At 42.2% G+C, this 18,531-nt stretch overlaps 1 protein-coding gene across 4 annotated transcripts in view; it reads right to left on the reverse strand.

Moving 5' to 3' along the window:
• The window catches only part of fermt2 (FERM domain containing kindlin 2), a 41,406-nt gene extending 24,164 nt beyond the window's left edge, over positions 1-17,242 (reverse strand). For all 4 annotated transcript variants that reach the window (XM_068717886.1, XM_068717885.1, XM_068717884.1 and 1 more), the window contains exons 1-2: positions 16,995-17,242; positions 15,611-15,768 (exon numbers count right to left, since the gene is read on the reverse strand). In XM_068717886.1, the coding sequence (XP_068573987.1) occupies positions 15,611-15,767 (157 nt within the window). In that variant the 5' untranslated portion in view covers position 15,768; positions 16,995-17,242. The remainder of the gene's footprint in view (positions 1-15,610; positions 15,769-16,994) is intronic.
• Between the last annotated feature and the right edge of the window lie 1,289 nt (positions 17,243-18,531).

An 18,531-nucleotide genomic window follows, 5' to 3' on the forward strand; every position in this document is an offset into this window, starting at 1 on the left:
CACACTCAAGGAGAGAGCGAGAGTTCCTTTGCATCCATTTCTTATCTATGTATCACTTTAATGCAATACATTTGCAAAATAGTGAAAGTGGGTCAAAAGGGAATAGCAGGCCAACTAGCTAAAACAAACACACAAAAAAGCTTTTCTTCACTTTTTAAGTGTTAAGTGTAAAAAGTAGTCTATGATTGTTGAGATGGAGTGAATACACCTTAAGTTTTTAGGCTATTATACTTTCAGATGCCCCCCCAGAGTACATGAAGTGATGTCATTACTTCATTAGTCCAGGAAGGCACTTCCTAAAGCGGTGTCTCATTTCCTCCACCCACATAGTCCATTGCTTCTTCAGCCTATCCTCTGACTCCTTTCAGAGTCCCTGTGTCCAGGCACAGACGTGAGTTTGCTTCGTCTTATTTTCATCGAAACAGTCGATCCGAACTGTTTCAACATATATACTGCAGTGTCAGCAATAGTTTAAATGCATATACCCTGATTCAGGATAAAAATAATAATTGTCAACTCTTAAAGTGAGGACTTTTCTGCCATACTGTATCTCTCATTAATACTTCCATTCATTATGTCAAGTACTTTACTGTAGGGCTGCAACTTTTTAATTTATCAATTAATTGTTGAGAGAAAAAATAAAGAAAATAGAACTGTTAGCTTAGATAAGATTGTTCGCTTATATATTCTGTCTCAACAATCTAAAAGCTGAAAATATTCAATTTACAGAGATAAGAAGAGAAGAGCAGCACATCCTCACGTCTGAGAGGCTTAAACCACCAAATGTTTGTTATTCCTCAATAAATGACTTGAACGATACTCTATTAGCAAACTTGTTGACCATCTTTCTGTCGACCAATTAGTAGTTTGAGCAGAATCTAAACTGCTGGGTAAATAAGAATCAACCAAAATACCCATGCTTTAGGTTCACAAATCATTGTATACAGTGCAAATGAATGCTGCACATTGCTGAGATCTACTTCATATTCAGGGCTGGTAGCAGATTATCTAAATGTGGCTGGCATCAACACATATCTGTGTTTATATATTACAGGAGGAAGGACACAGCTACTAAAGGAGTAAAATTAGTCCAACACTGACTTATACATATTGCTTCTAACACACATTGTGAATAGGAATATGGTAACAATGTTCAAAAGTTAGGGGAACTCTGATGTTGGCCTACGTTGACCTCCTCCATCTGCCAAAACAGCTTGGTGTCATGGTAACCTAAACCTTGAGTGTCTCGATGTCCATGCGCCGCCATCGTTTTCCCTGACCTTAACTTTACATACGCATTGTTGACACTCTCCTGCTGATCCCATCTAAAAGCCGAATGAATGGGATTAGCGGATTGGCTGCTTAGAACCAGGAAACGAGACTGCTGTGATGAGAGTATAGCAAACTGGGATGAGGAAGAGATTACACTGGTGATTAAAAGGGGGAGGGAACATTTTAAAAGAAGAGTGGCCACCAGCATCTCAATCCAGATGTCATTGTGAAGGCCCTGGGCCGTGTGAATTGATTTTGGGGAGGACTCGTTTGTCAAGCTGTTGGGTGTTATACCGTTTACTGCGCGGACAAACACTTGGTACTTGAGAGAAAACATTCCAAGCTTTCTTTCCGGGACCCTGTGTGAGTTACTCCAGCAGCATGGGGGTCTAGCTGTCATCGCTCCATTATGATGCGTCAGCTGTGCACAACACAACTTCATTGCTTACCATCAACCAAACGGCTCCCTTAAGTGCCCTGTAGCTATTAAAGGCTGAAATAATGAGAGGGAGAAAGGAAAATTGAAAATAGACCTAAATGTATTTTCATAACTCTGCTCACAGTTTTTCCTCTTAAAACCGTGTAATTTCTGGTGTCTGGGAGCGATGCAGAACAGCTAGCATGAACATTTGGCACTCTGGTCTTCACCACAGACCGCGTTCTATAGAAACATCCTCATACTCAGCATGCAGGACCAGCATACAGTCTGTGGCAAGGCTTTGGCCGGTCCCAGTTACCCTCAACACAGTCTCGATGGCCCCCTGCTCCAGCGTTTCTTTGTCACCGCCCACCGCCAAAACCTTATTGGATATAGCCTTTCCTTCAGCTCGCTTGCGTCATCACGCAGTGGTTCGATGTGTTGTGATTGGATGAGGGCAGTTCACGTGGGTGTCCATTGGGTTCTTTCAGCAACAAGGTGGTAACTCAATCTACAGGGGAGGGAGGGAGAGAGGGCCAATGGCATCTCCAAGCTAAAAATACAGCCTGCCAAGCCTGACGTAATGCAGCAGCCAGAGGAGCGGGGGCCTAAGTAATTGGGTACATGAAATGTGGACCCACAGCTCCTCAGTAGAGTGGTGTGTGTGTGTGTGTGTGTGTGTGTGTGTGTGTGTGTGTGTGTGTGTGTGTGTGTGTGTGTGTGTGTAAGGAGGGCTTGAAAGACAAGGGGAGGACAGAATAGGAAAACCATGTTTTATGACCTCTGCAGGATGTGAAAGATGATACAGAGATTGTGTGTGTGTGTGTGTGTGTGTGTGTGTGTGTGTGTGTGTGTGTGTGTGTGTGGAAGGGAGGGTGTTGTTATCCTTCCATTAACTACATTAGTTCCGCGTGTTTGTGCGTATGTGTGCTTTAACAAGCTCAATTAATCCATAAATTGTGTCAAACTGAGTTCTTTTCATTCACCACCATCACCACCGCAGCTCTCTAACGAGACCACTTCCTCTGCTTTGAGCACCAGACACCTCAGTGAGAAACACTGCTTTCATTCTGAATATTTATTAAACAAAGCAATTAAAAAGAAAACACAAAGAGCACATGGTGCTTAAAATATTGTATAGAAGGCCAAAAGTACCACGTTTGCAGGGCTTTATTTGGAATAATTAGGGAAACTGAATTGTTCCTCCTTGCCTCTCCTCCCCATCACTCCTCTTTGCCTCCCCTCCTAGTCAGAGTATCTGTGGTGTTTACATTACGAGGCAGCTATGTTTATCGAGGCCCGACTGTGAGGGGGAGGGGACGGGACGACCGAAGAGACGATGAGGACGACGGAACAGAAGAGGATGAGCAGAGGACAAAATAATAGGAGACATAGCAGGCAAGCGTGAGGAGGAGGAAAGTCAAAATTGAAGTTTACATGCAGCTCCAGTTTTATCGCATGACATTGAAACACCGCCTTTACGCCTATAAACTATTTACGTTCTGTAAACATGAATTGGTTATTTTTCAATCAGAAAGCTATATTTCTGTGTGTTTAACTGGTTTTCACTCTGCAAATTTGTCAATACTGTGTGATATTTCAATAAAATCAGAACATAGACATGTGCTGCGTAGACTTCCATGTAGTACATTGTGTACTTAGTGGATGAATTTCGTCAGGGTCATGCAGTCTCAAATCGAACACAGCTGGAAATGACGATCGCAACAGCTGACTGCTTCTTCTTTGATTTAATGGCAAATTGCAACATCACAGAGGTTTACCACCAACATTTGACAATGCTTGTCACCCTGCTTGTTTGCTCGCTTTACAACCATAAAACTAAATTAAAAATGAACACGTTTTTTGCTTTAATCGCTTGTGTGTTCCCCGTTTCACGCGAGAAGAACAATACGCCGGCATCTCCGCCATTTTCACAAGATTGTTGGTCCTTCCCCTTTTGCAACGGAGCCAAGATAGCGACCGTTGAGGGTGTGACGGTTCCACACTCAACTATTGGACCGTTATGAGTACACCATCTTAGTAGTCATAGGGCACTGCATTTTGACATACTTGTCAGTGTGAACACACCTATGCACTCAAAATAGCAAGTGTAAGTATGGAAGTTGAGACACATCATTGGTTAATTGGAATTAAACCAAATTAGCTAAAATACACATCAACTCTTGAGTTGATTTTCTGATCAGTTGACACATTCTGAATGAGAAGAACACATTTCGTCATGATTAAGACTTGGCACTGGGCTTTGGACTGGAAAGCAGCAAATCCTGGCTGTTGCATGTGCACTCAATGACTCATCACAGTCAGCTGAAACCTAAAGCAGAATCCAGGCTCCTCTCTAGCATCACTGATGAATGTGATTAAAGAGCGAACACACGTACAGGTCAGGACTGCTTCACAGTCGTTTCAAGCTGTTAGCCTTCAGTGATAACCAAGGCCACACAGTGCAAGGCTTTGTCATTTTCTGCCATCAGCTGATAAAAACATTACAGCTAGGTGAGGCGGGTCATGCCGTTTCCTTGGTGACTCCTGGCTGACGCCGGGGGGGTGGGGGGGCAGTGGTACGAGGCGACAACTTGTTTTCATACACAACAAAGACAGAGCTGCAGGTTCGTCAGTCTTATTCATTCTCTCTCAGCTTATTCCCGTCTACAACACGACAGCCTCTCTCTTTGGGAATACATTCCACGTCTGAGGCGAGGTGAAGGTTGATGTTGAAAAGCAAAAGAGACAGGAATCAACTGTTACGTACCATCCTTAAATTAGATCTGCTGTAAACGGTCTTTAGGCATTCACTTGCTTGCGCGGTCGGAACAAGATAGTATCAACATCAGATACACCAACATGTATAGAACAAGCTCGATAGAGACAGGTGATGACAATATCTGCGTGGCAGACATGAGATATAGTCACACAGGATCACAGGGGAAGATGTGCGGCAGACAAACTCGTTTCTGAACTCGTGACGAATGTTTAACAGATAACAAACTAAACCCAGATGTCATAACGTGCGATGCAACGGTTACATCTGATACACAACGGTGTACGCCCACTCTCCACCGCTGAGCTTATTTCGGTCAGTTATTATACAACAACTCAGCATTCTGCCAATAGTAAATCAAACCAGGCCATTTATCACGGTCATTAAATATGCAAAAACAGACCTGAACCCTTTCAAGCTGTCAACTTTACCTGACAAAGCATTTAGACAAAGAGACACTTAGTGGTGCTATTAAGGCTTTTTAGGCTGCAGAACAAAGAAACACACAGGTTCATCGAGGTCGAGCCCTTTGTCGGTAATATATCGTGAGAGATCCTTTAAGGTCATGGCTGGCCTAAAAGGAGTCAGGGGACACTGGGGCAGACTGATATTGATTCCATTCAAAAGTGTTATACCGCCACTACTACTACTTCACCACATACAGACAGACGAACCCAGTCTAAGTCTAGATTACTTCTATTTTTCAGAGAATAGGATGCTGGCTGATTTGACAGCACGCACACACACGTGCACACACACGCTTTCCATCTGAAATTAGACGATACCCAACCTTTGTTGCATCATGGTTCAGGTCTCCAAAAGGATGAGATTAGCCTGCTTTGCTACAGCTGAGGTGGTGGAGGCAGAATCGTGCCTTATACTCAGTAAAAGACAATAAGGATGTTTCCTTTAAAATGGAATGAGTCGGAAATCTTAACAGGAAATCTGGGAACATCCATCTGTTAGAGTGAGAAGAGAGTGCAACAGGCTTTGATGCATGAGGAGAGGCCAGGAGGGGCTATTACACAAACCTCCTTAGAGACAGTTTGTATCCATTTGTGTCATAATACAAACACAGCAAAACAGTGGGGGTACACCCCCCTCCGCCCTGACACAGCTTTATACAATTAAGTGTTCAGGGACCCGGTGGAATAATGACATTACAAAAGAAACCCTGAGACTGAGATCAATGGAGCAGATAGACAGTATTCATCTGTCCTTCTATCCATGAATGCATCCTGCCAGACGTCCCCTCAGGACCGGGAAGAGCCGCCCCTTCTTCTAGCTGAACTTCTCTAGAAACCCTTTGGACAACTTTCCTCCAGGTTAAATATTTGGACAATCTACAGCAGCACTGACACAATTAACTGATTTGTCAATTAATGAATGAGCAGACTAATCTGATAATCAATTCTTCATTTTCAAGTACAAATACAAAAACATTCCTAGTTATAGCTAATTAATATTAAAACATGTTCTGCTTGTTTCTTTTTAATATAAATTGTAAATGTAGTGCTTTTTTTTTTATATAAGCAATTTAAAGACGTTTTTCATCATTTTGAGTAGAGATGCACTGATTGATAGGCTGCCGATCGTAACCAGAAGGTTTTCAACTCATAGACCGGATCTTATTTCTGTTTTGTTGCTGGTCACATGTACACACACGGGACATCGTTGTGGCACTTCTTGAGCGTGAGAGAAGAGAACATAAAGCTTGCAATTTGTCACAAGTGCAAGTCCAAAATAAGGCGTTGAGGAAAAACCTAAAAATCCTTTTGAACAACTGACTTAATCAGACACTTGGTATGTTGTTATTCATTCATTATTATTAAAAAGCAAGCATTTAAAAAAAAAAAATAGTTATTTTCTTATCATTTGAAATGTGTGTCTTATGCAAATAATCACTATAGATGACAATAACAAAGTAAAAGGATAACATTTAGAATTTTCTAAATAATTTTTCGAGACAGTCTCACAAAAAAAATATTGTTTGGTGCCTTTGGAAATTATTTCGGCTTTAAATAACCTGGAATTTGAATCATGTTTAAACTTCAAGAGTGACAGAGTTGTAATGAAATCCTTTTAACAAATAGAGCTCTGTCACAATAATAAAACCTCATCCCTCCATTATGAAAACAAACAGCTCACTTCCTGCTTTGGTCTGTAAAGTACAGAGACAGAAACGTTTAAATGAATGAAAAGGGGGCTGAGAACCAAGACAAAAACATCCTATCAGTTTACTCCATTCGGTGTGCGTGGTGTTACAACAATGTGCTGCTCTAACGGTTCCTTCCAATGGATCTACTGCGCCGCCTGCCACTACGGGAAGGTGAGAGGGACAAAAAGCAACAGGCTGCCGATTCCCAGAGGTGCCATGAAAGTTTGTCCCACTGCATGTTTAAGATGTCAAACATAACTAATAAGATCGTTCTTAACGAGCACAGCAGTTCTTTCATGAAAGTGGACAAAGAATGATCGAAAGAAAAAAACTGGGAAAATTCTGATATTTCAAATTAATCATGCTGAACGTTTTAAATATGAATTTGACATTCACACTAACTTCATTCAATCAATTGTCTGCACTGCCGGGCAGAATATTAACCGGAAGAAATAAATAAAAACATAATTTAAATTAAAGCTGCAAGCAGCATTGATCGGGCCCTCGCAACTACGCGCACGTCGAGGATACCGGCAGGACTCTGGTTGACGCGGTCATGCATTTCTGTGACCATCATACACTGCATGCACAAGTTAGATGATATTTCCTGCGTCGACCAGCAGCATAGCAAGACCATGTTGCCAGGTCTTAAGCCTCAAATGTTTTGAGTGTACCTCCGATACAATCATAAATGTAAGCCTGTTAAGATCATTAAGAAAATGAACGTGTGAATGTGCTTCAGTATTTGTAACATAACAGACTGTCAGGTTACTGGGATGGAGTTCAACTCCCTGCAGTGTCCTACTGATTGTATTTGGACTTACATGAAAGTTAACAGAACAGCAGTGTCATTTGTTTTTACTTGAAGACTTTAATTTGACACTGTTTTCATTTTAAGCTCTTCTGTAACTTAAGATTGTAGTGTGAAGCATTCATTGTAACATTTAACCTGATTCTCATGTAGAAGCTCTAGACAGATCATTTATACTAATGCCCACTGACATGGTTTGAAAAACACTGTTGATTAACTTTTGTTCTCCAAGCATCTTAGTTTGCACATATTTAGATCAGAGAAGTCTTTTTCTCATGGTGTGCCCACAAACCCTGTTTGGGCCGCTGTTATTATAGAATTCTGTTTACGTCCGTGGTTGCCAGTAGGTGGCGCTATGACTATGAGTTAATATTGGCATGCAGAAGACCTAAAATCACGACAGCAATCAAGCATGTCAAGTTTGGGGCAGTTTTGACAAAGTAAGGTTGAGTTACAAAAGCTTGATGGATGATGGCGAATCATGTAAAATTGACGCTACACCAAGTCCATGTTATCCAATGAAACATCAAGCTTTTAGTAACTTTTAATCGTTAAGGTCTTTAGGTTGTTCTGACCAAATTCTAAGATGATCGGATTATTTCCCTAGGAGAAGTTCGTAGTGCAGCACCTGGAAAAGGAAATAAAACCACAAGAAATTCATACAAAATTCAAATTGGCTGACTTCCGGTTGGGTTTAGAGCATGGACCCCTAAGACTTTTTTTTAAGTCTACATATGATACACCTGCTTACTTAATTTCATACATCTCGGTGAAACGTACAGCGAGGGCTGCATCGTCGAAATATTGTAGGGGGCGCTATCGAGCCGAGTTGCCACTCTGAAGCATTAAAATCACATCAGATAACTACATTCAGGATTTTAAATGTGTGTGACAAGTTTGATTTTGTTTTGAGTATTTTTAGCCCCTCAAAAACACCTTTGTTTTTCATGGCGAGGAATGCATCGCCACGGCAACGGCATTTCACGAAACAACAAGCTTTGAGTAACTTTTAATCACAAAGGTCTTTAGATTGTTCTGACCAAATTCTAAGTTGATCTGATTAGTTCCCTGGGAGGAGTTTGTTAAAGTAGAGCGCCTGGAAATTGCAAAAACGACACTAGAAATTCAGACTAAATTCAAAATGGCTGACTTCCGGTTGGGTTTAGGGCATGGCCCCAAGAGACTTTTATTTGAGTCCACATGTGATACATGTGCCTACCAAATTTTGTTATTCTATGTGAAACGTACTGCGAGGGCTGCTTCGTTGAAATTTTGTAGGGGGCGCTATTGAGCCGATTTAACACTGATTGAATAAAATCATATTATATAACTACATTTTGGCCTTGTGATCTGTGTGTCAAGTTTGCTTGTGTTTCGAGCTTTTTTAACCTCTCCAAATGACCATCGTTTTTCACGGCGAAGACTGCGTTACCACGGCAACGGCGTTCGACAAAACATCAAAAGCTTGGAGAACTGGCATTATGAACTTCTTACATTTGTGTGGAACAAATTTGATGTTGATCTGATTTTCCAACTAAGAGAAACAAGCCAAAGTATAAAGACTTTATCTTACTGTTGCCAGTAGGTGGCGCTATGACTATGATTCAAAATTGTCATATACATGTGTTCAGGGTCAGGATGTTATGACATATGAGAAATTTGGAGCAGATTAGGCAATGTACAGCCGAGTTACAACAACTTCCTGTTTCATGGCGAATGGTGTTTTTTTGCCGCCACGCCACGGACACATAGTTCGATAACTTTTTGATCTTTGAGTATTGTTTCACTGCCAAGGTCTCAAGAGCATACTGACCAAATCTGAAGGCAATCGGGTTTAATCTCTTGGAGGAGTTCGTTAAAGTAGAGCGCCTGGAAATTGAAAAAACAACACTAGAAATTCAGACTAAATTCAAAATGGCTGACTTCCGGTTGGGTTTAGGGCATGGCCCCAAGAGACTTTTATTTAAGTCCACATGTGATACATGTGCCTACCAAATTTTGTTAATCTATGTGAAACGTACTGCGAGGGCAGCTTCGTCGAAATTTTGTAGGGGGCGCTATTGAGCCGATTTAACACTCTGATTGAATAAAATCATATTATAGAACTACATTTTGGCCTTGTGATCTGTGTGTCAAGTTTGCTTGTGTTTCGAGCTTCTTTAACCTCTCCAAATGACCATCGTTTTTCACGGCAAAGACTGTGTTACCACGGCAACGGCGTTCGACGAAACATCAAAAGCTTAGAGAACTGGCATTATGAACTTCTTACATTTGTGTGGAACAAATTTGATGTTGATCTGATTTTCCAACTAAGAGAAACAAGCCAAAGTATAAAGACTTTAACTTTCTGTTGCCAGTAGGTGGCGCTATGACTTTGATTCAAAATTGGCTTGCAGATGTCTTCAGGCCTGGAGTTTAATCAAACATGTGAAATCTGGTAAAGATCTGATGATGCGGAGTCGAGTTACATCAGTTTATTCGTTCATGGCGAAGGATCGAAATTCGCAGAGCCGCCACGTCGCCACGCTTCGACAACTTCCTACAATTTTCACAATGAAGCATTATCAACGTCTTAAGGCTTTTGTGACAAAATTTGAGAGGGATCCGATTAATCTGTGAGCAGTAGGGTGTCAAAGTACACAACCTATGACTTCCTGTTGCCACTAGGTGGCGCTATTACTATGATTCTAAATTGTCATATACATGTGTTCAGGGTCAGGATGTTATGACATATGAGAAATTTGGAGCAGATTAGGCAATGTACAGCCGAGTTACAACAACTTCCTGTTTCATGGCGAATGGTGTTTTTTTGCCGCCACGCCACGGACACATAGTTCGATAACTTTTTGATCTTTGAGTATCGTTTCACTGCCAAGGTCTCAAGAGTATACTGACCAAATCTGAAGGCAATTGGGTTTAATCTCTAGGAGGAGTTCGTTAAAGTACGGCGCCTTGAAACGGTCCAAAAACGTCATAAAATTCAAAATGTCCGACTTCCTGTTTGGTTTAGGATATACCTCCTTTTGACTTTTTTGTACGTCCCATCACGTTCCACAAACCTACCAAATTTCATACAGCTAGGTCAAACCCAAAGTTGGGGCTACTCTGTAGGGGGCGCTATTGAGCCAAAATGTCATGCCGCAGCTGGACACCCCAATAATACTGGAATTTTCACCACGATTGAATTTTGTGCCAAATTTCAAAAGATTCCCAGTATCCCAAGCACCTCCTTTTTGCGATGAAACTGGTACGATGATAATAATAATAATAATAATAATAATAATAATAACAAAAAACATTAGAATAACAATAGGTCCTCCGCTCCGACTACGTCGGTGCTCGGGCCCTAATAATAATAATAAAAAACATTAGAATAACAATAGGTCCTCCGCTCCGACTACGTCGGTGCTCGGGCCCTAAAAATGGGTTTAGCTTGTAGCTCTCTATACATGGGTAACACTGATGTACTGTATATAAATGTATAGGCTGCAGGTGCCGTCTATGTGTGAACATATGCTGCAAAACAGCACAATCAGAACAGCACAATCACTGGAGCATCTTGCTAGTGAAACAGGAAAGCTCTGGCCTGGGCAGGACCGCTACTTAGGCTAACTACTTCCTGTCTTGAGAGATTAGAGAGCAGGATGATCACACAGGCTGCCAGGCCTTTTCTCACTTCGTAATGCCAGACATTTAGGATGGCTCCAGAGTCCAAAAATCGCTGAGTCTCAGTGCACACGGTGACATATCTGTACTTTGTGTAATGGCGAGCTGATACGGAGGAGAGGGAAAATGGTTACAGACATCCATCAAAAGAAATCTCCTGCTCTCCTGGAGTGCGACGATGAATGTAAAAGAGATGTTCACGGCTCTCATGTCATCGAAACAGACGTGACTACAGTATCTCAGCTCTTCATCTTGCTCTCTGCTTTCAGCCCAACAGAACCATATCCTTTAAAAAAAAAAAAGAAAAACACACACACAGAGGGCAGGAAGGCGGGAATGTAAGGAAGGCACAAGGGAGAAGGCGCATAAAAAAAGCCCAGAGGAAGTTCAGCATCCTGTGTTAAATCGTGTCTGTTTCCTAATGAAACCTGCGCTCCATTGTCAAAAGCGAAGCCATCTCTCTCTGGTCACCACAACCGCCAGCAGACAGTATCTGGACGTCGCAAAAAAAAAAAAAAAGGACACAAAGCTCAAATAGTTGAAAATCAAAGTTGCCCAGAAGAAACATTAAAGTCACTTCTAAGTCAATTCTGATTGAACATTATAACTTTAACTTGCTGTTTTGTTAGGAGGGGCCTCTGGGGTAGAAAGGAAAAAAAGTTATTTTGTGGGAGAAAGACTTTCGCCGATTCACTTGCGATGTGAATATGTAGGTCATCGCAGACACAAATTACACATTTTCTCTGTCATGCAGGGAAAGTTTTTTTTCCACGGCCGGCTGGTGGTACGGCAGCCAAAAAACTGCAGGCCCCCTCGCTGGAAACAACCACATGAACTATCTAAGAGTCACACTGGACCAATTAGTTCGCTCAAGTTCTATTTATGGAACATTGAACAGTCAGCACACACGAACCTGGTTCAGAAAACACGAGAATGGGAACAATGTGTTCTTCAACGTTTCCTATCGATTATTAAGCCTCGCTACGTGGCCGGAGGAGCCGATCGTGTCAATTTTAAGAAATTTCTGCCAAAAAATATATATTGTCCACAAAACATAATGAGATGAAGTGGGAAAGATAGGGGAGGGGGGGGAACAGAGAGAAAGGAAAGGAGGGGGTGGATGCAATGACTGCAGCGACCAGAGAACATGCCAAACACTGGAAGTCATTTCCTGCTTCATCGTAGACTTTTATGGAATTTTTTGCAGCATGGCTAACATCACAACGGGAAGGAGAGACACAGTGAGAAGGGCCGGAGCCTTCTCACTCCTCACAACCTCCCCCTCTCTCTCTTTCCCTCCCATTTTCTTCTCCATCCAGTCCCTCTCTACCCTCAGCTGTCTTGTGTGAGGCAAAGCAGAGCCAATGCAACCAGCGTATCTCCAGCAAAGGAACTGGAACAACATACACGCCAATCATTTACGTTCACTAGCTACTCATGCTGCTCATTCCATGACTTGCCTTTTCAGTGGTTTGCACAATTAGCTAAAATGTAGTATTCTTATCTATAGGGACAGGCTTGAAAGTCGGAGGCCTTTCCACCTCAAGTGTGTGCAAAATAACAACGTATTTGTGTGAAGCATTGATAGCTGAAGCACTTACCGTAAACCACAGTTTATCAGATTTAAAAGCAATGTAACTTGGGGAACAATCGCTTGAAATCCAATAAATCTCTTGCCAGCTAATGTTGTTGTTTGTGCAATATTTGTTTTCCCATCTCAATGGCAACATTAGCTTTTAGAGAGGAAAAAATGGTCAGAGAAGGCAGGAGTGATGGTAAGCAACGAGCGATGAAAGGATCACAGGAGTGTGGGGGGGGGGGGCAGGAGGCGGTGAATCAGCTGGCTTTAAATACTGATCTCTTTGGAGGGTTGCAACGGGGAAATGGAAGCAGCGTTCGCTACCGTGATCAATAGCTAAGTGCCTTCCTGGCATTTGTCTGTTTAATCCATTATCAAAGGCCATTTGAGCCTGCAATGTGGACGAAAAGACTCACAGGAAGGAGTTGAAAAATGGATGCGGGATACATGTCGGCGAGACACGCCCACCGACCTGAACGAGCCGGTTCACATGCGCACAAATACTACTAATGAGAACACTGGTCATCGTACAGAGGACAGCTGACTCACACAAACACATACTGCAAAAAAAAAAAAAAAAAAAAAAAGAGAAGACAAGAGCACCGTCATGGAAAGCCATTACTGAATCACAATTGGTCCTTCATTTTGGATGCGTTGGAGACCGAGAGAGAGCAAGGAAGGACAGAGACAGACAGAGATTTGTCACGTAGCACCAGGATGTCCTTTTGAATGTGAGGCCGACGCATTGCCTGCCAACACTCTGTGGTATCTGCATGTCCCTTCTCACAGCACCATGTGGATGTGCACATGTACAGTGTCTATGTATAACCAGCACATCCGAGCAATCAGCAGCTCCAACAGTGAGTGTGTGACAGAGGTGTGTAGTGAGGACTGTGCAGTACAGGTCAAAAGAAAGACCTGTTGGCTTACCAGCTTCTTTAATCTCATAATGTAACTCATTAATTTGCACAGATTGTTTCCTGTCACCTCAAGTTTGCACACAAACCACATTAATACATAGCTTGGTGGAGGTCGCAGAAAAATCATGTTTAAGATATTATTTCTTTGGACAGATTTGAATCAAGAACTTCATCCAATCTTTCCCAAATGATCATAAAGAAAATGCTTATTCTCTCTGCTACCGAAAACATATCATCGCCTGTTCCAAATGCTAAATATTGTGCGTCACATAGATAGTGTACAGTTCCCCTGCAGTGTGTGGCCGTGTGGAAAACCGACGTTGTCGACGAGTTAATGATTATCGCGGAAAACAACGTGTTGACTGAGGGTAGGAGGGGGACCGCAGTCAAATGAAACGTCCACCAAAACACTCATAGAGCAGTTTAATGTCAGCTCTGCTTCTCAGTAAGAGGGTCGATTACCTTCAGGCATACTACAGTAAGCTAATTTAACTGCAGTAAAGGTGGTAGTAGTACGATAACGCGGAGGGACGTTGAATAACAGTAACAGAGGCTGGAATTACACTATTTCTTTTGATAAGACAGTGGAAAAACCACACACGCCCACGTCCTGTTATTTTACTTTGGTGCAACAACAATCAACAGCCAACCACGGTAAACAAATTAAAACTATTGTCAACTGTGGACGTCATGATCTCAAACAGCCATAATCCATAAAAGATAAAAAAGGGTTCATCAGCAAATAGCTACATCCTTAAGAAAAGGAAACAGAAATCAGGAATGAAGAACACAATAGAAAGACAGTCAACTTCCTTCACAATTAGCCACCACTGTAAGACTTTCCCAACATTACACCTCAGAAGGTGTCGCATCCAGAAAGGTCACCCTTCAACCAGAGCGGAACAAAAAGCACAAACACAAGTCAAACAATGGATAAGGCCGGGCCGTGAGTGACGTTGGCAGTTGTAGGACCAATGGATTCATGTCGTCCCACACCAGCGGCAGCAACGCTGCACTCGCCTGACGTGGACGCTGCTCGGCACAGACAGACGACCGCAGAGAACAAAGAGCTCAATTATGCAGGCGCTCTAACAGGAGAGCTAAAAACGGGACCACGGGCAGGGAATAAAACCTTGGGAGTGCTGCAGGAATGCCGAGCGTTCGAGCACCGTCAACACACAACACTGTCACTCCCAAATCGCACCGCCGCCGCCACCACCACCATCACCACCACCACCGCCGCCACCAGTGAACTTTCTCCAGCCTCCATGAAACAAGGCAGTGTTCAAGTGGCTGGAACAGAGGACCCTTATGCTTACTTTCACCCAAACTTGTGGAGTGCGTGACTGCAGCTACAGAACAGTGCATGATACAGTGGGAGGGGGGGTGTATGGTTTCTTTATACCTTGGGTTACTGACCCATATACACTGCAGGGTAACAAAGAGGAATATTAACCCCTGAAAGGAAAAGTACACAAACTCGTAAGAGGCGTTTGAGCCAGATAATTACTCATTATGTAGTCCGCACATTTAGAAAATGCATCACACTAAATAGGTTTGCCTGTATCTACAAAAGAGAATAATGCAGCTTGTTCCCAACCTCTGATTTCATGCGCTTTCTCTCAGTGTTCTCGGCAGAAAGCATGCCTTTAAGTTTCAAGACATGACAAAGTTGGAGAATGTCTCGTTCTAAACTTTGGCCAGTATTGAGAAACAGTTTGTACTCTTACAACAAATATGAACAGATAACACAAGTCCGCCATTGACACAAGGTAGAGGGTCATCAGGTCAAAGGAAAGGGATTTTTCTTACTGCCAACCATATCCACTCTATTGCACCTTACATCTGAAGAATCCTCGTGGATTGCTGTCATTTTTATCATGTCAAAATTGGTCAATCAAGACTAAGATCAAGGCTATTGATCAGATGCTATTGAAAGCCACAGTGAACTGCTGTGGGCCTTTCTCGGCAGCAGCATCAGCAGCAGCAGCGTGCATACATACATACCTAGTTTCTCCACGAGTTTCAGCATGACTCCGCCGATGTGGATTTCGCCGGTTACCCTCAGCGACACGTCCCTGTGGAGGTCGGTGACATGCATCTTCAGTTCCCACGTCCCGTCGGCGTAGCAGCCATCGGGCATCCGGATCCCGTCCAGCGCCATCCTGTCAAACAGACCCACTCCGTCAAGAAGGCTCAGCTGAAAATTCGGTCACACCGGAGTGAAAAGAAACCTTTTTGACCCTCTGGAAAGTAATAAATGTGGTGCAAAGCCCCACGCATGCAAGGTCTTTAGAAAGAACTGTTAGATATCAAGCCGACCCCTGGGCTGATATTTCTGCGCATGTGCACTTAGGAGGCATCACTGCACATCAAAGTCAGAAGACTACTCATGGTTGGTACTACTCGACCTGTAACAGTTGTGTAATGCCGGAAAGAGTCTTAAAAAGTAATTCTGATGGCCTCATAGTGATGACATCAGAGTTACTGTGTGTCACCTTGGGCTGGGAATACAGATTTATATTTAAAAGCCAACCTTACAAACCAGAGGTGTGGAATTTGAACAAAGGGGGATTTTATATATATATATATATATATATATATATATATATATGCTGCTGAACAGTACCATTTTGAAAGCAGAACTTGTTGCTTATGGAGTATTTTTTCCACTCTGCTATTGCTTCTTTCACTCTATTGAAGTATGACGTACTTCCTCCAACATTTGCATACGGTTATGAAAACACTACAGTGGCGGCAGATGAGATATCTTAGCTCACTAAAGCACATTTGACCCTCACGGACGATTTAGAAAGAAAAGGGACGAAGATGAACCTCGCTGTGGCTCTCCTCGTGCTCTTTGCTGGGAATAAGACGCGCCCTGTTGTGTGAAGTCACTGCCAAAAGTTACATTATAGCCTATCTGTCATTCTTTGATGTGACGTTGTCCGACAGAGAGTGGCCAGGCGATCAAAAAGCAGCAGTCTAATCGATAAACACGGCAAACAAAAGGCTAGAGGACCGCTGCTACAAGTTCAGTAAGGACCTTTGGCCGCTAGTATCTTCGATGAAGTGCCAGTTCACCTGTTAAACAAAAAATAACGGTAAAGACACTCTTACAAATAGGCAGAGGGGTTACTAGTGTAAGCCGAGTCCGTACAACAGCTCCTCGGCTACATGCACACTCACTCAGTCGGTCGTTAAATCACAAGTTCAAGCGGAAAGTGTGTTTAAAAACCAAACAAACTGGCTCAAATGAGCAAAAAGAGTTGTTAGTTAAAGCGCGGGTTAAATGTACCAGAAGCGGTACGACAAAAAATAAAACATGTTCATATTTCATAGCGGTGAACTAGCAGCTTTGAGGACGGAACATTTAAATCTGTGTACTCACCTTCACAAAGACGAAAAGAAAACACTAAAACAGTCGACTACACGGTACAGAACAAGTCCCCCCTCTTTAAATCATAAATACCGTCTTTATGAGACAATAGAACAGAAAGAAATGCCCGAAGAAGTCGCTGAAGAAGTGAAGTATCCCAAACAGTTTTCCCGCAAGCTTCGTCTTAATGGAGTCCAGCCGTCTCTCTTTCTCCCTCCCTCTTTCCAGCAGCATATAACGTCACCGCTCCAATCCCACTTTTCCTTTCATACTGGGAGCTTTGCTGGTCCCCTACTGGCCCCACTGTCACCTCACACCGCCGCACACACACGTTTAGCACACACACATTTAACGCACACATTTAAGGATTGCACAGGAGTGGGAACTGTGGGTTACTTCTCCCTTTTGACCTATTTATTGTCCACCGGAGAGCTTCTTTGTAGATATACAAGTCATGCTTTTTAAATTAATGATTCATTATTTTACCAGTAAATTGGTCTGATATTCAGCCTTAACACATTTTCAAACACTCAAAAACAATCTAAAATATTTTCCACTTCTGTAATCCACTAAAGACATGTTCATGTGATTTCTTTTTTTTTCTTACTAACACTTCCACATTTGAGGGGGGGGGGGATTGCATAATTTAATTGAATATTAAATCTTATTCTGGACCTTAAATAGTGATTACAGGTGCTGGCAAGTAATGCAAACAATATTTACTTTCTTAAAATGCTTTTAAGAACTATCTGCCAAAAAACATGTATTCATGTGAGCGTCAATATCACTTTTGGCTTTGTGAAAAAAAGATAAATAAAATAACTCTCAACAACATAGTATTTAAATGTAAACAGAAAAAGGCAAACAAACAACAAACTTGCAGATTTGACAGATTTCTTCAAACTGCAGCCCTCTACAGTACAAACTTTAATGTGGACATGCAGTGAAGATCTCAAGCTGCCTTTTATGGCAATAATGCTGCTGAGCCTTACAGCAGCATCCAGGGACCTTTGGGTCTTTAGCCCCGGGAATAACGGCACAAACATAACAAGGCACTCTGGTTTTGTCACTTTTACAGTTTTAATAACTGAAAAGTTTCTCCAAAATCTCCCTTTTATGTGTTTCACCACTTGTCTTTTCAGTGTAGACTAATTCATTGAGACTAAAAGCCCCACAGTAGACTGTGAGGTGTAGGAATGAGCCAGGGTAAACAGAGATCTACTCTCAATCCTGACACAACACATATGTTCAAGCAGCATGCTGAATACCTGGTCCAGGTGGAGGTTTGTCAAACATATTTCACTTCTTTTTTTTCTAATATAAAATTGCATTCTGGAGAGTAACATGGACATACAGTTGCAGAAAAATGTAACTTCTCACAAGATGGAGAGATGAAAGTAATGTGTCAGTGTTTCCAAGTTGTAGTTAAGTAGTACTTCACCTAATTTCACATATTAAACTCCTTCTCTTGTTTTGCTAATATTCGTTAGACATCTAAAACTGTCTGCAGCAGTCTCTCATATCTAGCCCTGTATGAGACAATAATCCT

Source organism: Cebidichthys violaceus, unplaced genomic scaffold (assembly GCF_023349555.1).
Source record: "Cebidichthys violaceus isolate CVI_PGR_0920_01 unplaced genomic scaffold, fCebVio1.0.p SCAF_22, whole genome shotgun sequence".
NCBI classification, from domain to species: domain Eukaryota; kingdom Metazoa; phylum Chordata; class Actinopteri; order Perciformes; family Stichaeidae; genus Cebidichthys; species Cebidichthys violaceus.